The sequence below is a fragment of the Danio aesculapii genome, chromosome 12 (genome assembly GCF_903798145.1).
Source record: "Danio aesculapii chromosome 12, fDanAes4.1, whole genome shotgun sequence".
Classification (NCBI taxonomy): domain Eukaryota; kingdom Metazoa; phylum Chordata; class Actinopteri; order Cypriniformes; family Danionidae; genus Danio; species Danio aesculapii.
Window position 1 is genome coordinate 35715079 of NC_079446.1, and position 23830 is coordinate 35738908.

A 23830-nucleotide genomic window follows, 5' to 3' on the forward strand; every position below is an offset into this window, starting at 1 on the left:
CTATCATTATAAATAAACTGCATACTTGCAATCTAAACAACTACATTCTCGACTAAAAAAGCCTCAAAAGTACATTATGTTGTCCAACAGCTGCAATATTTGTCAAACTATAGTGAGTTTATTGATCTGCTGTTAGTCTATGTGGGCTGAGTAATACACAAAGGTGAAGAGGCTGTACGAGTGGTGTTATTGCAGAATATCACACTGCTATCAGCTAATCAGATTCGAGAACCAGACAGAACTGTTGTATAAATATATATATATTCTCATTATTTTTTATCTATAGCTATGCGATGGCACAGAGTTAGATCTCTTTCTTCACTTCACACAGAAACAGCAACGAGTGCGGCATGACATCACTTGTTGTTGCAGAAATGCTATTGGTTAAATGCTGGCAAAGTAGAACACAGAAGCAGCTTAAAGTGGAAAGCACGAGGATTTCTGTGGTTTGGAGGTATTATAAAGTTGATGATGACAACATTGCTATTGCCAAAATAGTGAGATATGTAAACTTGGCATTGCAAGATGTGGAAACGAAAAGGATACATTTAGTACAACGAACCTAATACAACACCTCCAAAACAAACGTAGAACCTCAATTTGAAATGCCGTCTCACCACTATTTAACAAAGACAGCTCTGCCAGCCCTTTAAAAGAAGATTTCTGACCAACTACTTGTCCTGTTATAAGATGTACCCCATGTTTTGTTCACCACAGATATGGATTTCGTCCGTAGCTCCCATGTCTCAACTAAGTCTTTATGAATTATAGAAGTATCGGATCGGGTTTCGGTAGATACTCAAAATCAAATGACTCGGAGGCAAAAAAAACCTGATCAGCACATCCCTAATCTAAATGATTAGCGCTTAAGAAATTTCATTATATTTTTTGCCAACAAACAGGCCAAAATTTGAGTCCCTTCAGGCATGGTGCCGAACACATATTTTTAATGAATACATTCATAAAATAAAGCATTTACAAAAAAAGCACTGTTTCTTAAAACCTAAACAGAAGAATCTTGTGATTTTGGCCAAACTATTGAGCAATTATTTGCAAAAAAACATATACAGTATCACCATACCAAAAGTCTAAAGTCTTGTGGTGACATAAACCTAAAATTATGCATTTGGCAGATGTTTTATCTAAAGTGTCTTGTATTTTATTGAAAGTGCACACGTTTTATCTGTTTTTTTTCTTTCCATGGAAATTTGGGTGAGAGACTCCAAAGTTGCAGTGGATAATGCTAAGACTGTCCTTCATAGTTGCACCAAATTTCACAACTTTTCACCCTACAATTTTATGGGCTGCCAAAGACTTCAACAGCTGAAGATGCAGCAATAGCCACAGCCATACCCGCTTTAAAAAGTATTTCTTTAAACGTTATGAGCCATGAATGAAACAAACCTGCTATGAGGTGAATCCCATTAAAAACAGTTTGAAGCAAAGAAGAATATGAAATACAGACAATAGGTTGAACACGGTGTACTCAACAGCTTCGATGAGGGAAACAATGTAAATCTCAAAGCATTGCAAGTTGAAATTGTTGATTGTACCCTTAGTAGCAACGTATCTCATGTTCACTGAAAAATCTCCTTAAATCTACAAATATCTGACAAAGAGATGACTCTACATCAGTAATCAGTTGATGGGCCAAAAGTTGTGTTTTGCTTGCTTTCAAACTTTCATTGGTAACACTTTTACACCAAAATAATCCATTGGTAAAAATTATTATGCTGACATACATTAAGAACCTCGTAGTCTACAGTAGGTCTTGATAAATCAGGGACTAATCTGAAAGAAAATGAATGAATGAGTGAGTGAGTGAGTGAGTGAGTGAGTGATTGAATGAATGAATGAATGAATGAATGAATGAATGAATGAATGAATGAATATTTACTTTAACGCTAGTTCAAAGTCATTTCATAGCCAAAGCTAACTTTTCTGGTGAGTGAATTTTGGCAACAAACCCCAAACACACTTCATTTTGGCCTGATTTTAGCCTTCGATTCTGCTTGAAATAAACCAGGCCTTTTACTCTTACTGGAAAATGATGTTTTGGCACTCTCGTCCTACATATACCATAACAATTGAGCTGCATTTAGAAATGTCACCCTGACTGGAGCTTTTTAGTCTTCTCCACACTCCAGCTCGTTCTCCTTTTACCGTCATACTTCACTATTCTTGCTGTTGGCTATCAGTCCATCGTTTCCCGTTGACCTCATTGTCTTGACAGACTGTAGCAAAGTCCAAATAGCTCCTTCCCGAATCTATCATCCTCCTGCATCTCTCCTTTCCAACCCTCCCAGCACAGATCACTTACCACCAGCAAGGTGACATCATTGCACTATTTCTGGGATCTGTGACAAACTGTGGGCCCGCTCTGCCATGATTATGTCATCGAACGGCGCTGGGTTACGGATATGGACTGAAGCTGAATGAGCATAATCACTCATTGACTCGTTTCGCGCTTCTCACTGAGCCTGGGGAGCGTAAGACACACCGAGTAATGGCCGAAGATCAGCATCTTGAAAAAAGCAGGCGCTAAGCTTCCTGTTATTCAGCGTGTTACCACCACAGCGCTAGTTTTATGAGGAAATAAGTAACTTACCATCATACCTTCTGATTCACGCATTTCAGAATGGGCGGAAACCACAAGTGTCAGTCATTTCTCTTATCAGGAATACTTTCATAGCCAGAAAAATGCTGATAAGGCTGCCTGATCACTTGCACTTAGACAGTCTAGCTGCACCTAAACAAGGATGCTCTTAATAAATAATAGATTTTCATACTACACGGTCCATTTTAACCAAGCAATGCACGTGATTGTGTAGCACTGCATGCTTAAATTATCCACTGACGTTATTTATCGTACACACAAACAAACAGCTTTTATGAGGAAATAAGGGAAAGGGGAAACAGAAGTCACGTCCCATTGTTTTTGTAAAAGTAAAACATTAATACTTCCAAGATGACAAAAAAAGTATAAAGTGCTCAGCATAATTGAGTACAGCCCATTTTGAAAGTTAATATTTTGATTTATTTCTCAGTGAATATAGGCAATGTATTTTGGTAAATTTAAACAAAACAGATTAAACAGATATATTTATTCAAACAATATTTTAGTCACTAAACATATTTAGAAACCGAAAGATAATAAAATTAAATTTAAGCAAAATAATTTAAAAAAATGACAACCTACAAAATTTCAACAATATTTTCTCATATTTTTGCTTCTCTTGATTTTTCCTCTTTTTAAAATTTGTATTTAATATTTCTCTATAACATATAAATTTGGGTTTACTAGTTTTTGGACCGTTATCCTAAGTTATTCTGTTAGACAAGCTCTAGATTTGGCTTCAGTACTGACTAATCTAATGTATATGCACAAATATAATATTGTATCGCTTCCTATTAAAAGATGAATTTAAAAGATCGATTTGTGAGGGGTTTACTCTGAAAAATTCAGTTTCTGTCAGCCTAATTTAATATAAAGAGACTAAATTTAAAAGTTTGAATATGTCATTATTTATTACAAAAAATATCATGGAAATGTCATGGAAAAAATTGCATATTTGTAAGGATTTTTATATATATATATATATATATATATATATATATATATATATATATATATATATATATATATATACACACAAGGGCTGCACGATTAATCCAAAAAAGATCATGATGCCCAATTATATTTTCAAGTTTAGGGGAGAAGCATATAGGCGGTTTCACAAGTCTTTACATTGTTTTATATAGGTTTCTCAGCAATGTGGACACCTCCAAATGGTGAAAAAGCATTTTTTGCATATTGTATTTATAAGGTATAATTCACCTAAATTTCATATCTGTCTTCATGTAATGATGTATTCATGACAGCAAAATCACACGTGAGCTGACCATGAGCTGTGGCAGAATTATGAATAGTTTTCTTTATATATATATATATATATATATATATATATATATATATATATATATATATATATATATATATATATATATGTTTATACAGGGCCCTGACATTCAACTTCATATGAATAATGTGTACAGTATTTGCATATAAAGGTTTAAGCAAATAATGAAGGACCAATCTATTTAAACATGGCCCATTCTCACAGACCATGGCTGCAGCAATCATAACAAAACATTTATCTTTCAGGACTTTTAAGAACAACTTTTGCTGCCTGGATCACAATAGTTGAACTTTAAATAAGTCAGTTGACAGTCATGACCTGCATCCCACACGATCTGTCACTCCGAATCAGCCTCCAAGCTAAGGAAGTGATGTTCGGCATGTTGTGAATGTGTTTCGACTTCTTCCTCATTTGCATTATCTCTCACAATTTATGTAACTCAAGCCACGTACACAGCAAATGCAAATGAACACCATAAGGAAATCTCAGTGAAATCCCCTTTTAGCCTCTTCAATGAACTTTGGCATCAGTTTGAATGGTGTATGACAATGCATATACAGATCCCTCACACTTGCCTTTGTAAGGATGCACCCTTCCCTCCATCATCTGCACACTGTTGTCAGGCTGGAGCTGCATTGACACGTCACCCACGGCTCCAACCAGTTCAGCAAAGAAATCAGCAACTTCCCTGCAGTCCTCCAGAAGAACATAGCGATCCTGCCGATTGGTGAAGTAGGAGTCGCTCAGATTGGCCCTGTATGAGATGATATCATACTCAAAGTTGGCAACAAATCTCCCTCCTACACTGAGCGGAGGCTGTTTTTGCATGAGCTCCATACAGTCTAAAAACAAACCATGACAAGCAAACACTGTGGGAACACGTTGGCTGGTATTTACATTGCACGCATATTTTATTTAACCAACCACAACAAATCACACTGTTTACGTATCAGTATCTTGTCGTGTTGTATTCAGTTTTGCTGTCACATATGAGTGATTAATGAGTAATTGCAGGCTTATTTAGTGTCCAAGATCATTATTTTCTATTTTTAATTCAAATTCATTCATTCATTTCAGTCCCTTTATTAATCAGTGGTCGCCACAGCGGAATGAACCACTAACTTATCCAGCATATGTTTTACGCAGCGGATGCCCTTCGAGCCGCAACCCATTACTGGGAAATACCCATACACACTCTTTCACACACTTCCACAACAGCTAATTTAGCTTATTCAATTCACTTATACTACATGTCTTTGGACTATGGGGGAAACCGGAGCAACCCATGAACCCGAAGAAAACCCATGCAAACATGGAGAGAGCATGCAGACTCCACACAGAATTGGCAACTGACCCAGCCGTGTCTCAAACCAGCGACCTTCTTGCTGCGAGGCGATCGTGCTACCCACTGCGCCACCGTGACGCACTCAAACGGATGTATTTTAAATTATTTTAATTATGTTCTACTCATTGTCACAGATCTTACCAGCCATAACAATACAATGTTTTATAAATCATGATTTCTTGTTGTCTGAAATAGTTATGCATTATCTATTAGTGTTATCAGTGGCAGCATGGTGGCTCAGTGGTTAGCACTGTCGCCTCACATCAAGAAGGTTGCTGGTTCAATTCCCAGCTGTTGCAGTTGGCATTTCTGTGTGGAGTTTGCATGTTCTACCCGTGTTCGCGTGGATTTCCTCCGGGTGCTCTGGTTTCCCCCACAGTCCAAAGACATACGGTATAGGTGAATTGAATAAACTAAATTGGTGTGTGTGTGTGTGTGTGTGTGTGTGTGTGTGTGTGTGTGTGTGTGTGTGTGTGTGTGTGTGTGTGTGTGTGTGAATGAGTGTATATGGATGTTTCCCAATACTGGGTTGCAGCTGGAAGGGCACCCGCAGTGTAAAACATATGCTGAAATAGTTGGCGGTTCATTCCGCTGTGGCAACCACTGAAATAGAGACTAAGGCGAAGGAAAATGAATGAATGAATGAATGAATGTTATCAGAGTATTTTATTTATTTATTTATTTTTTATTTTCAAGAGACCTAAACAGTGATTTTTATACTTTCACAACATTAGACAGTTCAAAAATAATTTTTCTCTAATAAAGATTGGTCTATGACTGAATTCTTTTACTGTACTTTACTTTTAAACTGAATTATCTCCCATAAATATGTAAGAAATTAAGAAATGATGTCACTTCTCCTCTCTCATTAGATCTGACGCACTAAAATGTGTGTGTTCTCTCCAAGAAAATATTTTAATCTAAAAAGCTCTTACAAGAAGGGTTATTTAGGAAAAAGTCAATTTTTTAACCACAATATGAAAAGGGACAGAATTTTTCACAGATCACACAGAGGGTTGCTTCTTTTAAACATCATTTCATTAGTCATAATCTCTAAGCATTTATGCTAGTTTTTAGCTAAAAACAGTTGTCAGTTCTTTTACCAATAAATTCTGCTACTGATGTAGAGTAACAATACTGACAGTACAAAAGTAAAAAGAATTATTTTACTATAAGTAAAATAAAAAGAAACTACATTGTGTTTATCAAGCACTGGATAACTAAAGTGTTGGTTCAACCAAAATGTATCATCATTTACTCATCCTCACTTGTTCCAAACCCGTTTGAGCTTTCTTTCTAAAGCTGAACACAAAAGAGGACATACTCAAAAATGCCAAAATATACTCTACACCCTGTGAACAAAACCAGGACCCTCTCTTCTCTCCCCCACCACACCACTCAACAACCTCAAAAAATCTTGCAATTCTGAATGTGCCTCACACAGGTGAGTGTGCTTGACAAGCCACCAGTAGAAACAAACCACCAGTCTTTCATCTCTCTGACACTTTAACGCCCCATTCACACGGGGCGTCATCTTCAATGCTTCCATTCACTTTTAATGGGTGACGTCAGGCGTTTTAATGTGGATCTGTCTGCGCCGCTTCAGAGGCGTTGCTCACTGCAGAAGTTGGGACTTGCTCAACTTTTCAAGCGTCAACGGAAGCGTCAGCCAGTCAGATCGCTGTATGCAAATACACCAGCTCAGATAGTGGCTTATTGCTGACTTATTTCATTGGCTAACGCTGCTATGACAATCGCGTCAGCCCCAACTTCAGACACACCCTCTGTCAAGCGCTGATGCTGAAGCCCCATGTAAATTTACAAGTGTCACATTTGCACCAGACATTTTTTTTAAATCACTATATCTCTCTAAAAAATAGAGAATAAAAAATAAACAATGGATTTTTTGTGAACAATTGAAAAATAGACAATGGTTCCTACAATGGATGTCAATGGCTGCTGTTTTCCAACAATCTTCAGAATATCTTTTAATGTGTTGAGCAGAATTAAGAATTTCATAAAAGTTTAGAACCGATTCAGTGTGAGTAAGTGATAGGTTATTTTTTGGGTGAACTATCCCTTTGAAATTAACTAATGTTTTCAATAAGATACTGGAAAGAATCTCTATTAGTCATTCATATGTATGCGTATTGTATACACACCCACTAATGATGAGACTGTTGTCAAAAAGGTATGCCTTGATGTGCTGCACGCCAATGGTTTCATTGAAGCGTTCAGGTACCAGGAGACGCAGGAGTCCTCGCAGGTCTGGTGTGTGGTACAGCGACACTCTCATCTGCTCAGGGAATCGCTGGAGGAGCGGCAGTAACATTGTGCGGGAATTGTGCTTACCTGCAGAAGGGCAAATCATATTTAAAGGGATAGCTCACACAAAAAAATTTAAAATTGCTCAATATTTACTAACACTCAAGTGGTTCCAAACCTTTAAGAGTTTCTTTTTTCCTGTTGAACATAAAAGAAGATATTTTGAAGAAAGCTGAAAACCTTTACCCGTTAACTTGCATAGTAGGAAAAACACATGGAAGTCAATGGTTACAGGTTTCCAACTTTCTTCAAAATGTCTTCTTTTTTGTTCAATAAAGAGACTCATAAAGGTATGAAACAAGTAAAGGGTGAGGAAATTATGATAGAATTTTCACTTTTGACAAATACCTTGACAAATACATGAAGCAAGAGGCTGTTGTGAAAATGTTTCTAACAGGGTCTAATAGTGCATGTGTTCATATACCAAAACATTTATCAGTAATATGTACTGAACAAATAAAGTTTTGTTTTAACCACTCAGCATAAAATGAATTCATTTTAAATTTCTAGTTTTGTGTTTTTCAATAAAAAAATGTACATTAATCCTTAAATCCCAAAAATTCCTTTAGGTTATAATAGAGCATGAATAAAAGTTCACTTCAAAAAAAACAAAATTAGCAATTTACTAGACTTAAAGGCCACCAATGATGAAAATCCTCTTTTTGAAGCTGTTTGGACAGAAATGTGTGTAGGTAATAGTGTGTCCACAGTCATATTGGGATGATAGAAAGAAAATAAGTCTCTATTTTTTAATTTTCTGATGTTAAAATAGGATCCAAATCCCTCTCATTTTGAGGCCCACTGCAACATGACGTAGGCGTGTGGTTTCCCACCCACCAAATTGATTGACTGCTGCGTATTAACATGTCTCAGTAGTAACGTGTATAGTAACATCAACAGGACAAGACAGGACAGGACATGCGCAAAGCAACCTGGATTAAAAGATCTGTTCAGCTCACTATGTTCATTAAATGTGATCAAGAATGAGTTTAAAATATGTTTGTATTAAATTACAGCGATTTTACTGTCTTCATCACCAACGCCGCATGTCAGTACAATTATAAAAGACGCTTCAATCCCGGTTTGTGGACTTTAAACCAGGTTTATTTTATACATTAACATAACAGATATCCATACAGCAGTGGATATTAACGCGCATCCTGTCACATTTGCCATGCAAAAACAGTGCAAAGTTAAACGTGCTATCTGTGTGTGTGTCCGATGTGTGTGTGTGTGTGTGTGTGTGTGTGTGCGCAAGAACTTTGTAGCGACATTGTGTGTGACTCATCGTTGCAGAAAGGCTTGAATTAACTCCACAACAAATACATAAAATAATCATTGGGAAAGCTCATCACTGTAGTATTTCTCACAAACGTTATGTGAGATCTGCTTCCTTCATGTCTGTCACTGTGCTGTTTATCTGACGCAGTTGCAGATTGAGGCACAGTCTGACAGGCACGTGGGACCGGTGGGCGGGAGGAACTAGCATTAAAGGCACAGGTAACAAAAACAGCTACAGTGTGTTTAAAGCAGAAAATTCCAATATTTGAAAGGTATAATAAATAATCTGATGGGTGTTTTGAGCTGAAACTTTACAGACGTATTTCTGGAGACTCAACAGACTTATCCTAAATCTGGAAGAAGGTGTAAAATATGTGCCCTTTAACAAATTATTTTAAAATAAATTGGTTATATTTAATTTATCCCATGAGTAGGGCCACATGGATTCTGCGCTTGCAGAATTCCGCAGATTTTCCACAGATTTTTCAGCCCATCATTAATTCTGTTTATTTACTTGAGTAAATATGTGTAAATCTAAATTTATTCAGTTTTTAAATTAATTACAGTAATATTATTGACTAATATTAAAAAGTTCATCTGATTTATGTACAATGCTTTGTATTTGCTTTGTTTACCAAATAAAACGAATCTAATTGGATTTGCATTTTAAACATTAAATAAAAGTTTAAAAGAGATTTTTTTTATTTCACATATTAAGGTTTTAGTTAAGATACTCCCAAAATAATTCCGCAAAAATCTGCAGATTTTTAGCAAAATTCTCAGCAGAAATAGCAAAAAACGTCCACAGATTCCGTCTGGCCCTACCTATGAGTGATGTCTTAGTTATGATATATGCATTTGTTTATTTAATTTTAAACAATAGAATTAGAAATACTGCATTTGCATATGTACATTTGTTGTCAATTGTTTTTAGGAAAATGTATTTTTCAGGAAACTGAAACTGAGAAATTGTTTGGAATCATTAGATACAATCTTGACAGTAGGAATCTTCTTTTCATTAATTACAAAAACATTATGGTAAAACTTTACAATAAGGTTCCATAAGTTAATGTTAGCTAATTTGTTTATTACATGTATAGATAATGAACAACACATTCATTACCGTATTTATTCATCCTTGTTAATGTTACTTAATGAAAATGAAGTTGCTCATTGTTAGCTCATGTTATTGATTACATTAATTTATGGAACCTTATTGTAAAGTGTGACCAAAATCATAATTCTATATAATAAATATACCAACTTGTTTTAAAAATGAATGTCTTCTACACCTCATTCTATGAGATCATGTAAAAACTGAACCACTAAATGAAGGTCTTCTCTGCAATATGATGCCAGAGTTACTGTAAATTATTAGATTATGAATTCTCACAGCATCATCGGGTGAGTTTTACAGCACATTGAAAACAGTCAATAGAATGACTAAGTTCCTGTTAGGTAATCTGCAAGGTAAAAGAAAAGTTTGAAAAAAAGGGGAGGGAGGAGGTCTGAACTCTAACCTACAATTACCAAGACTGGAAGAGCTCCAAATTTACACCCATTGCTTTTCTATCAGAACAGACGTGGCGCATGCATATTACTCAGAAAGGGAAATGAACACAAGCAGGGGGTTTCCTGTAGGTATGATTTCCTTCTGATAGTTTCACAGGAATCCGATGAAAACTTTTCAAAACACAAAGTTCAAAAAACACAGAACAATAAAAGAAGGAAGTGAGTTAGAGAGATTGTAAAGCTTTGTTCACACAACACAAATCTGATCTAGATTTGAAATCCAGTCTTTAAGACTAATTGTCCACACTGACATTTACTAGTGATGTTATCAGACTCACATTTTAAGTGTAGATGATATCTTATACTGGTAACACTTTACAATAAGGTTGTATTAGTTCATGTTAGTTAAAGCATTTACTAGCATAAACTGTTGTTGTTGATCTCAATGGAGAGTACTCTCTGTATCCTTCCGAACTACAACTCCCATTATATCTTGCATTTACACACTGGTTTGAAGTTCCCCCTGATTACACTGACACAGCTGTAGGACATTATCTCTGATTATATGGATAACATATACATCATTCACACTCAAGTCTATATATTGCTGTCACTACCAAGTGTTTTTCATTGTTTATTTCTTAAACATTTTTTTGACAACTTGGATGTTTCTTTCGTTTTTGATTGTTTGCCACCTGTGTAGACCCTTTTGCCTGTTATATAAATTCAATTAAATTAATGTTTATTTCTATAGTGCTTTTACAATGTAGATTTTGTCAAAGCAGCTTAACATAGAAGTTCTAGTAAATTGAAACTGCGTTAGTCCAGTTTTCAGAGTTGAAGTTCAGTTTAGTTCAGTTCAGTGTGGTTTAATTTTCAATAGTGAAAGTCCAAACACTGAAGAGCAAATCCATTGATGCTCAGCTCCACAAGTCCCAAACCAAGCAAGCCAGTGGTGAGGAACAAAACTTCACCAATTGACAAAAGTGAAGGAAAAAAAAACCTTGAGAGAGACCAGGTTAAGTTGAGCACGACCATTTCTCCTCTGGCCAAACTGTCTTGTGCAGAGCTGCAGTCTAGGCACCGGGGGCTGGAGAACGCTTGACGTCCATCGAGCGTTCTCTGAATTATGAATTTTGCTTTACTCTGCTGTTGTCATTGCTGGTTTTCGACCCCTGCTTGTCTCACTACTCTCATAATAAACTGCGTTTGGGTTCAATCCGTCTTCATGTCTATTCCATAGCAAACAACGAACATACATCTATTACAGTATTTATTAATCCTTGTTAATGTTAGTTAATAAAACTGCAGTTGCTTATAGTTGGTTGATGTTAATGCACAGTGCATTAATGTAACAAGCATTATTTAGTATTTTAAGGGGTAAATGCTGAACTATGCTATTAGCTGTAGTTATATTAGGTAATAAGTTATATTAGCTATAACTAATTACTAAATGCTGAACTATGATTGATAAATGCTGTTCAATTGTTCATATTTACTATTTACTAACATTAACTAATAAAAGCTTATTGCAATAACATATTGTCACCTTGGATTTATAAGGTTCTATCTGCGTTCTGAATGATTTTGAGATATTGAGCTTCAAAGATTTTCCCTTCCATAGCAAACAGTATGTGTGAAACATTTGTTTTTTTAATCAAAAATCTTAAAATGTTAACAACTTATAAAAAACATCCCATAATGTAAATAAGTTGTTATTTAATAAGAATATGTAAATAACTCAATTTTGACAAAAATGTCAGATAGAACCTTATAATTCTAAGGTGACAATATGTCAACAACATTAATGCATGTTACACAATCATGCGAATGTACAGTAGCTCATAAAAATCCTCATCAAATTCTTTATGTCCCCCTAATATAGCTTTTTGAAAATGACACTTCACGTAGTGTGTAACAGCACACAGTGAATAAAAACATCCAACTTTTATTTAAATCTGAAAGCGCACAATGCGTATTCATAAATTTTGACTCTTAAAAAAAAAAGAGTCGACTAACAGTCGTTAATTTGATTCACTGTTCAAATGGATCCTTAGGGGTTTTGTTGTGATATCAGAACGAAACATTGCCTGTCCACTTGTTATTACTTGGAGTTATAATTAAGAATAGAGCATTTTGCTGGTGTACACACTGGAATGCTTTATCAACACGCTCCAGCATTGGGCTCACACATATATTCTGCACATGGCTGCTTAAAAATTCAACACTTATAAGGCATTGATGCTTCATGTAGTCGACCAATCACAACAGACTGGTTCATTTGACCAATAACTGCAGATTAGCATCACCAAAAGGAAGGGTTTGGAAAAATTAATCACTAAACAGATCATATTACAGTCGTTGGGATACTTAGGTAAACATAAATGCACATTATAAGACAATGAAAATGCTTTTTGACCTTGCATGCATATCAGCATTTTTTGGGGACTTCAAAAACCAAAATATGACCTTTTAGAATCCATAATAGGGGCACTTTAAATAAGAAAACTGAAAACTATAGCATTGATTGTTTGAAAAATACTGAAACAGGATATTATGATATTTTTGTTTAGACTACAATTCAAAGGATAAAAAAATAAATAATAAATTGCCATGAAAGAATGCACTCATTAGACTCACAGTTAAAGGGATAGTTCACCCAAAACTAAGCATTTACCCACTATTTATTCAGCCTCAAGTGGTTCCAAACTTTTAAAAGTTTCTTTCTTCTGTTGAACACTAAAGAAGATATTTTGAAGAAAGTTGAAAACCTGTAACTATTGACTTCAATAGTAGGAAAAACAAATACTATGAAAGCCAATGGCAGGGTTCATACACATTTTTACAACTAAAATTCCATGACTTCTCAATGACTTTTACAAAACTTTCAGGTAAATATTCATGATCTTGTTTCATGTAATGTCTACATACACGTGGTATAAAAAAATGAATGTTCAAATTTATTACAGCATATCAAAAAATATGTGACAATTCGTGTAGTTTATGTTTATTTTTATATCAGTAAAATAGTTTTTAGAAAGTATCTTGTTGTCTGCGTGAAAATTGTTATAAATGTTGTCTTGTGTTTTCACTGACTTAAAATTAGTACAAATTAGCCTTTAGCACCCACAGTATTTTACCTCTGCAGTTAGACATTGTTTTACTCAAAATGCATCTTGAATTACGGTGAAAGTGAGTGAAAGGGAGGCAAAGCTAAAATTGCTTTTGATTTTTGAAATTATTGCTTTTTTTACTCATTTAAGTTTTTTAAAGTTTACCCATCAAATATAGCGTCAAGTGTAAGTCAAGTTCATCTCAAATATTTTCAAATACACGAATAATTGTTAAACAAATTTCATGACTTTTCCAAAACATTTTGGGTTTATTTGTTTTTCCAAAACGTTTCCAGGCCTTTTCAAAATTTCATGACTTTTCCAGGTTTTCCAGGACCATATAAACCCTGCAATAGTAACAGGTTTCCAGCATTTTTCAAAATAACTTCTTTTGAAATTTAAAAGAAATTCAAAAAGCTTTGAAACAAGTAAGAGGTGAGTAAATAATGACAGAATTCTCTTTTTTTGGGTAACTAAGTGGATCCAAATCTTTTTGAGACTTGCCTTTCTGCTAAATGTTGGAAACCAGCAGTCATGGACATCCATGAAATACTACGAAAGTCAAGATCTACCAGTTTAAACAGTCTTCAACATATCTTCTTTTGTGTTCAACAGAATAAACATAAACTCAAACAGGTTTGGAAAAAAAGCAGGGTTAATAACTGATTATTGAATTTTCATTTTGGGTAAACGATCCCTTTTATTTGGATATGGCAGTTAGCGTCTGTCCAAATGGAGTGTGTGTGTTTGTGATAGTGTGTGTAAAACAGACCTCTAGAGCCTCTGGTATAATCCAGCAGAAACGACACTTTGAGATCAGGTGTGTGATCTTCCTGTGAGCGCTCTAATGCTTCTTCCATGCAATCAACCTTCAAAAGAAATTAGACAGTGGTTGATGAAAGCCTCTAATTATATATACTGTACTGTACTGTACTCAATAGTAGAGTTCACAGGAGTTCAGCACCATCTTTGTTTTCTCCTGCAGAAAACTCAGGACTTGCCTGGCTAGTTTTGCGTGTTGATTTGAACAAGGAAATTAGATGGTGAATAAATAAAATGTTACTACTGAGATTTCATAAACATAAGCAGATCAAAATATAAAACCCTTCTGAGGTTTTATTTGTTTGTTTGTTTGTCTATTTATTGCCACAACAGGAACTTGTGACTATTTCATGGCAAGATTAATAAAAAAATTCTATCACAGAATAATAACAACTTCATAATTCAATAAAAGGTACAAAAAATAAATATTTGAAAATTTGTTACATTTAAAACACATTAGATAAGATTTTTCAGTTTGATTTATGATGACAAAGTTCTTCCTAGGAATACATTTTTTAAGTTCTCTTATATTCAACAAATCTGAATTTAGCTGTGACATTAGCTACTCCTTTTGTTGTTTGATTTACTAATGAGTTCTTCATTGTCTTATGGGGTTAAACCAGAAAACTAGATACGCCTGCGCTTCCCTGATCAGTTTCCTCTTATGTAAATTCTCAATCAGGTCACAGTCATAGTCTTTTCCTGCTTGGACATTGTTTTATTATAACTCAGTGACAGTAAATATACCAGGTCTTGCTCTAGTGGTCCTGTGCCCAGATACAGAGATGCCATCACCACACGACTCTTGGCTGTCTTGATACGAGCCTGTGCAAACAGAAAGAACACATTTAATGAGAGACACTGCGATTATAAGCTTTTTTACAAGTTATAGCTCTGGAAAGAATTAAAAAGCCACTTCAAATGTTTTTATTGGCTCCCACGGATTATACATTAATAGATTTATGGATTGAGTAAAATGTTAATTTGTGTTTTATATCTACTTTACAAACAACTGTCTTCAAAACTGACTGAAAATGACGATTTTAAAATCTTGCACGATTTCATTTAAACTTAAATATAAAAAAAAAACATAAATTTAAATATAAATATAAATAAATGCTTGAAATAATACTTTTTATTTTTTTACATTTTTCAAACATGTCATTATCAGTATACCAAATAAAACATAAATTAATATTTCACTTACAACATGCATATATAACTGGCAAATGTAGACAACTGAGAATAAGTTTGAAGTGTTTTTTACATTTTTTCCAAAGCTTCATTATTAAAAAAAAACCAACAACAAACAAACAAACAACAAACATATAAAAGCAAAATTTGAATTTCACATCCAAGCATTTCATTTATTACACATTAGTGATATTTTACAAATAATGTAAAATCATACATTAATTAAGATAGTTTGATGGTGTGGGTTTTCTGATGGATGTCCGCTCCAGGATGGAGTAACACACATCCTTTCTTATGTCTTTATGACTACTAATAAAGTTAAATGTTTAAGAGCCTAGATTATATGATGACCTTAGTGTCATCCCATTTCAGAGTAAAACTGGAATATGTGTCATTGCTTTTTCTGTATGCCAAATGATTTGTTTCCTCAGGATCTACCCAGTCAGATCAGAGACCTCTCGAGTAGACCTGGACTCTAGAAGAATTGGAAACAACTGCCATTCTATGTGTTAAATTAGGCCTGAGCTATATGGTAAAATTGCAATCTTGATAATTATTTTCAATATTGAACGATAACGATATATATTTCGATATAAGTTGTTAATGCTTCCAGATTTAAAAGTGTACACCAACAATGACTGAAGCCACAAAAATTACAGGGTCTATTAAATGGCATTTCTGGTCGATAAATCTTCGTTGGCCAAAATTTTGGTACATCTCTAATTTCAACATACTTCTAGATTCCCATTGTTGCACATTTCTGCCAAATGATTGGCTCTTAGATCAGTATAGAGTAAAAAAGGCAAAAGTAACATGTTTATCATTGAGTACGTTCACATGGACACCAATAATTCAATTTTAATGCGATTAAGACAATGCTCTGATTAAGAGTCTACCATGTAAACAGCGATTTTTGATTAATTTAATCCGATTAAGGTCATAATTGAACTAAAGAGAAATCGAATTAAGACATGTGGCGTGTGCCGATTTTAGTGGCATTATTGAAGTGCAGAACAGACATGTAAACACCTTAATCAAACTATTACCTTCATGTAGGACTTTTTGCTGCGTTTTGCAACAGGATAGTCTATACACACACGGCACTATTTTTGACACTATTCTTTGCACCTACAGAGTCAGTGAAGACCACAGACATCTGCATCGTAATATTAGGGTTTTTTTCTTCCATTCAGCATGCCATATCAAATTCCATTAAATCAACACTCTTCCAGCAGTTTATAGTTGCATCCATTAACTTGTTTGTCACGGGGGCATGCATGAACTTTTCCCGAATGAAAGTAAAAGTGAAAACTGCAGTTAAAGTCAACAAATAAAAATGAAACACCCGAAATTACACGAAACTCTGGAGGTAATGCCGATAGCACGGTGACGCAAAGACGTTGATTAAATTATGTGCTATAACATGTGAAACGAGATCATGAAAGAAACATATAAAAAGCAACTCATGTGAACACATTAATCATATTAAGGCAAATAATTTGATTACTGATGTCCATGTAAACGTAGTCATTGTTACTGACAGAAATTTTATCACCATTTGATTTAATATCGTTTATTGGCCCAGCCCTATGTTAAATCTTTTAAAGTAAACTCCTTTGTATGTAAGCTGCCAGTTTGGATGAGTTCAGTTTTGAAAAGTTGGCTGAGAGTACACTCAGCCTTGGGTAAGAAACAGATTGTACTTTGAGTGTGTATGTGTGTTCTATTTCTTTGTGGATCATTTCATAGGTCTGGGGTCAACTCTGAACAACCTAGTAGCTGTCTGACGTTTGAATGCTTGAGATATTGAGATATCATTCAGAATTGTACACATGCAAACACGTGGAACTTAACCAATTAGGTTAAAACACCTATATGCATGCCGCAGTTAATGACGTTATGTAAAAGTGTTGTTGTTGTTTTGAGATTGTAAGCAGAGCAACCTAAAAACTTTTGCGAGTGTTGAAGCTGGCTTCTGCTGATGAAACTGCCAGCTATATTCAACAAACTTTGTTTATTTGAATCTCTGACTCCGGCTCTTCTTCATCTGACAGACTGGTCATTTTTGGGTTCAAACTTGTCCCCTACAAGTTCAGTTTACTTTTTTAAACTAAATATATAAAATTTTAACATTGAATTTAAACACTAATACCAAGAAATAATTATATTTAAAAGGTATCCACCTTTTTTTGATATCTTCTTGATATCATCTTCTTCTCGTAAATATCATCTGCTGTCAATTTTACAAATAAACACGACTGTAATAGATAGAGAGTCACTAATTTGAGTGAGATTAGATATATGGGTCATGATATTAAAGATATAGATTTTTTACAACCTTCTTTGAAGGTGCAATTACTTGGCGTTCACGCAGTAAAAACAGAAACACACCTTCATGGCTTGATAAAACTCATCAGGTGAGTGGAGGATGCGAATGCGGCCTCCGGGGACCCTAAAAGCAGGTACATGATCTGCCATCCAGTGGAAGCGGGAGTGAAGGCCCTCGACGCCAGTGAAGCCTGGAGGTCTGGAGGAGGCCAGGGGTGCTGAATCCGCCTCTGCCAGGAGAGGAGCCAAAAGCAGCACCGCAGACCTGCAGGATTACAGGAAGTAAGAGAGAAATAATGAGTGAAGGAAAAACCTTTAATCAGAATCCAAGAGCAAGGCTGGCAGGAAGCTTTAACTGTGCACAATGCACTGGAGTGTCTTCGTGTACGGTGTTTGTAAATATTGCAAAATCTCACAGTTGATGAGTGATGCTGAACTGTTAGTTTGGTTTTAATTTCCTGTTCAATCTCCAAAAAAATGTATATATTTATTTCATTTGATTATTTTTATTTATTTATTTTCTTTTTTTTTCTATACCTCTTATGCACACCAAGGCTGCATTTATTTTATCGAAATTAGATATATAGTGAAATATTTGTTTATGTTGTAATACCATGTCAGCAACAATGGCTATATTCAAATGGTAATTTGGTGCTTTGAAGTAATTGTAATTATCAATAATGAAATCAGTTGCAGAACTCCTAAATGACTGGACAATTAAAAACAACAGCACTCATGAAATAAACATTTTTACAAAAGTATAAATGTCTTCTCTGTCACTTTTTACCAATTCAATGCATCCTCCTTGCTGAATAAAAGCATTATTTTCTGGCAAAAAATAATAAATCTTGCTGACCCCAAACTAGGCATGGGATGATAACCAGTTTCAAGGTTTATTGTGGTTTGGAAAAGTCAAGGATTTAAAACCGCTACAACCCTACAGTATATGTAAGGGTTTTTTTAATGCGTTTTTTTTTTTTTTTTTTATGTGTTGTAAAGAAATCTGTGTTTTTAAAATGAATAAAGACAGCAGAAGTCAATGATTTTTTAAATTATTTAGAATGACGCGTTCCAAAAGATTTTAAATGTTTCTCAAAATAAAATTTATTGTGTTCAGGGGGGGAAAAGTTTTTTTTTTACCCAGACATTTAAAAAGAACTTTAGAGCAGTCTTCACAATACTGTAAAATCGTGACATTTTTATTCAAGGTTATCATACCATCTAAATCTTAGACCAGCCCATGCCTACCTTTAACTTTTGTATTGTCTTATGAAACAAAACAGTTATAACAGTTCAATAAATAACCTAAAAAGATTGTTTTGCTACCTGAATAAGTTAAATGTTCTTCAACATTCAAAATGTATATATAATTATTATTATGATTATTAGTGTTGTTATTATTATTATTATAGAACAAATCTGAAGCATTAGCCTAGGACTCAACCAGCTAATCAAAATCAATATTGCTGTGCCCTAGGGTCCATTCTTCATACGTGGATTACTTAATTAGCTGGATTTGGTTACTGACAATTTGACATGATCAAGGATCATTTCGTTCTTCAAAACTGATTCAGGAGTTGTTGTCATAGCAACAGCTCAAACCTGCTCGGGAGCAGGCTTATTTCATATAAACAGGATTAGATTGGCTCATTTCAAGCAAAGGTAATCCTGAAAAAATGTACCGAATTATGATATTTTCTTTCTGTAGTAACCTATAAACACTTGGGAAAATAGTAAAATGGTTTTAAAGATGGGGGTTCAAAGAGAACATTTATCAATATGGACTTTTTAGATACAAATGGTACTATTTTAAGGTACAGATCCAGCTTTAGAACAATTTGTGTACGATTAAAGTCAACATGCACAATTTAACTGTTTTTTTTGTTTGTTTGTTTGTTTTTAAAGGAATGATAATTTTGTGCAGTCATTCACATGTTTAGACAGATAATAGCCTATGCTGATGACTTGAAGCTTCACAAACGTTTCAAACACCTTCAGCAATATTAAAATGCTTTTTTGATGCAGAATTAATTTAAACAGCCAGTTATTACACCGATTAATCTGCTCTAAATGTAAAACTAAATAAATTGATAAATGTTCTTGACACATGAAAGTGTAAAGCCTGTAGCCCACAACAGAGGTGGAAAGTTATGGCGTATCATATTTATCAAACTAACATACTTACGTTTACTACAAATTTTATGTAATTTAGCTCACATGGCTAATTGAATATTAATCAGATGATGTCACTACGCTACTCTGCCGTCAGCCAATCGTTGCATTGCTGATCATGATTTCGAAGATCGATAGATCTGTCCTTCATAACACATGCAGTGATCTTAGATCAGCTTATCCAGACATTTTAATCTGATTTGTGAACTTATTTGAAGAACCAAATAAGCCAGAGATCAGTTATTAAGATTAAAAGATACAGGATCAGCCAAATCATCTTAGATCATTTAAGCAAGGTACGAAGAACGGACTCCTGGTCTGTCACCTCATGCAACACAAATATTAAAACAATAAAAACAAAAAAAAAAGTTTTCTGTGTTTCTTTATCCCATATAATTCTTGATGGTATGATAACCTTGAATAAAAACATCACAGTTTCATGGTATTTTGATTACTGCTCTAAACTATATTGTTTTTAAATGTCTGGGTAAAAAACTAATTACAATTTAAAACAGCATCTTTGGATATCTTTTCTGCTGGAGAAAAGTTTTTTTCTGCTAAAAAATTATATATATAAAAAATTCTTACATATACCGTAGGAGCAGTATAGCAAAAAAATGTGATGGTTTTAAAACCTTGACTTTTTCAAATTGCTGTAAACCTTGAAAATGGTTATCATCCCATGCCTAGACCAGCTTAACAGTTCCAAACAGCAATAATTAAACCAACAAGTCTTTATTTTCTTAAAAACTGGATTTCCAGCTTCTCAGGACTCAGCTCTGCATCCAGCTCCAAACGCAACAGCGTTCAGAAGACACAAAGGCAGTAATATGGTCTGCATGACACAGCATGAAGTCTCAAACTGCAACCCTTCACTCAGATCTCCTGCCAAACACCAAGGTCACAGCGAGTTCTCTAAGACCCAGACGGTGCTTTTCTTCACAGAACCCAAAGTCTCACCGCACACAACAGTAGATCTCACAGAGCTCCTGAGAAAACAAAAAGAAAAGAGGCGCCTCTGAGAGCGCCGTGACCCTGCCGAGACCGAGCGTAAAACAATGTGTAGGTCAGCCGTGGGTGAGATTAACAATCTATATGAGCTAGCTACAGTATCTGTGGCACTCATACATATCAAGCCAGCTTTAAAAACAAGCTTCAAACACACTTTCAAATTTAGCAAACCATTTTTAAGGCTTGAAAATGGATTTGATTCAAGTCACCTTTTTAGAAGAATGCAAGCAATGAATAGCGGCTTTGTAAACCAGAACTTTTAGGGTTTTTTTTTTTTTGAATGAGCCTCCTTCACTGCAATTCTCATCTGATAACAGTGGTTTAACAAGAATATCTGATCAGCTAAATGCCAACTTTGTAAGCATTTTCCAGTCAGGAGGAAAAATACACATTTTAAAGAGACATCTGGAAGTGTTTTTATATTTATATTTATATATATATATATATATATATATATATATATATATATATATATATATATATATATATATATATATATATACACATGTATGTATATATGTGTGTGTGTGTGTGTGTGTGTGTGTGTGTGTGTATCTAGGCATCTGGGAGTATATATATAGATTTACCATAGAATATAGTCAGCAATCAAGAGTAACTACATCTAAATTACAAAACAAATAGTTTCACATGTAAAAAATAATCATAGTTTTATTATAGTAAAAGTGTAATAACAAACTTTTTTAGCATATTGATTATTAACATTTGTATAACTACAGTTTTACAACAAATACCATAATTTATTTGGTTAATTTACCAATAACCAATCGTTACTTATGGACTGTAAGTTCTACTAAAACAATGTTTTTAGGCTTTTTTTTTGTAACAACCCAAGGGTAATTTTGATAAGGAATATCGCTTTATTAAGAACAAGTGCTGAAGACAAACCCTGGTCATTTAACCTTGTTTATTTAGTTAGCTCGACTACAATCTACCAATAATTAAATTTTAAAATGGATCCACCGGTTATGATAAAACGTCATCATTTGTTTCTCGTATCATCTGCTGTCAATTTTACAAATAAATACGACTAAAACGATGTTTTTAGGTTTTTTTTTTTGTAGAAAAACCATGGTTAATTTAGATAAGAGATATTGCTTTATTAAAAACAAGTGCTGACAAGCCCTGGTCATCCACCTACAGCCTTGTTTGTTTAGTTAGCTCAACTACCATCTACCAATAATTATATTTTAAAATGGATCCACCTGATTTGATAAAACACCATCATCTGCTTCTCGTATCATCTGCTGTCAATTTTACAAATATATACGACTAATACGACTATATGTTACAAATAAATACAACTAAAACAACGTTTTTAGGCTTTTCTTGAAGCAAACCATGGTTAATTTAGAGAAGAGATATCGCTTTATAAAAAAAAAGTGCTGACAAACCCTGGTCATCCGCCTACAGTCTTGTTTATTTAGTTAGCTCAACTACCATAACTAACCTTTTAGACAGCTCATTGTGGGGTTGGTTAAAACGTTGTGTTACAAACCCATATGGCGTATTAAACTATATGTTTCTTTAGTACGTAAAATATTACATTTTGAAAGATGTTAACGAGTAAATATTCACTTTCATGGCATTTACTGAAAATTATAAATTTGCAGAGTGAACTATGTAATGTTCCTAACTTAAAATAAGCTGATGAACATTAATAAAGCCAAAGCATCACTCGCTTAAATGTTCCTAACGCTGTTAGACATCCGAACTATTCCTAAATCACTTTTATAACTGTTCCTCCTCACATGAATGTAAGATCTCTCCCTTACACAACCACAAGCTAACGTTAGCCAAACACGCCAGACTTTACCTTACGCGATTTCGGTTTACTGTTTTTGTGTCATGCAAGCAGTGGTTATGATTTACCCTCTCCTCCGATCATGTGCCCTGAAAAAGCGGTCTGTTATCCTTGTAAAAACCCAGGAAAAGGCTGGAGTATACGCAGAGAACACAAGTCTTTTCCATTTCATGGGCGCCGCCATGTTTTTTTACTTGCTCTTTGAACGTAGAAACTTTATCTAAACGCATTCACTCCATACACATTGTACTCTACTCACGATGGTCACGATACAGAGGATTGGAGAGAACGAAAATGCTGACTTGCGGGGTTGACAATGTATCGTTGGCTTCTTCAAAATATATATGTATTCATTTGTTCATTTATTTTCGTATTTTCACTAGCCTTTTGTATCTGATCTGGGATTCCTTTATATTTTAATAAAGACTTACATAGGATTGGACACAGGATTGGAGGATAAAGAACTTGTAATGTTGACCAGGTATCATTGGCAGTGTATCTTTGTGAATCTTAAAAAAAACAAATTATTCATTCATGTATCGTGTATTAAATAATAAAATATACAGCCTTCTGTATACGTGGAATTCCTTTACAAAGTCAATTTTAAGACGTTTAAAGACCTTTTTGAGACCATGAGGAATTAAATTTCAGACTTAAATAGGGGTAAACGCCAAAGATTTTTAACGATCAATGAGGGAAAAAATGTACTTGCGATAAACAAACAAAAAAAAGTGTTATTTCTTAGCCACATATTTGAAATAATGTCAAAAGAAGCAGACCCTAGTTATATAGTTTTTGCAACATAACTATTAAACAATTAACAACATTCATTCATTCATTCATTTTATTTTCAGCTTAGTCCCTTTATTAAACCGGGGTCGCCACAGCGGAATGAACCGCCAACTTATCCGCCAACGCAGCGGATGCCCTTCCAGCCGCAACCCATCTCTGGGAAACATCCATACACACTCACTCACACTCATAG

The 23830-nt window shown here is 34.5% G+C and overlaps 1 protein-coding gene across 1 annotated transcript in view; it reads right to left on the reverse strand.

The window, feature by feature from the left end:
* LOC130238476 (CDP-diacylglycerol--glycerol-3-phosphate 3-phosphatidyltransferase, mitochondrial) overlaps positions 1-23029 on the reverse strand; it is a 54211-nt gene extending 31182 nt beyond the window's left edge. The window contains exons 1-6 of the mRNA XM_056469509.1: positions 22914-23029; positions 17904-18105; positions 15066-15143; positions 14269-14365; positions 7428-7617; positions 4496-4674 (exon numbers count right to left, since the gene is read on the reverse strand). Coding sequence (XP_056325484.1) covers positions 4496-4674; positions 7428-7617; positions 14269-14365; positions 15066-15143; positions 17904-18105; positions 22914-23029 — 862 coding nt within the window. The remainder of the gene's footprint in view (positions 1-4495; positions 4675-7427; positions 7618-14268; positions 14366-15065; positions 15144-17903; positions 18106-22913) is intronic.
* Between the last annotated feature and the right edge of the window lie 801 nt (positions 23030-23830).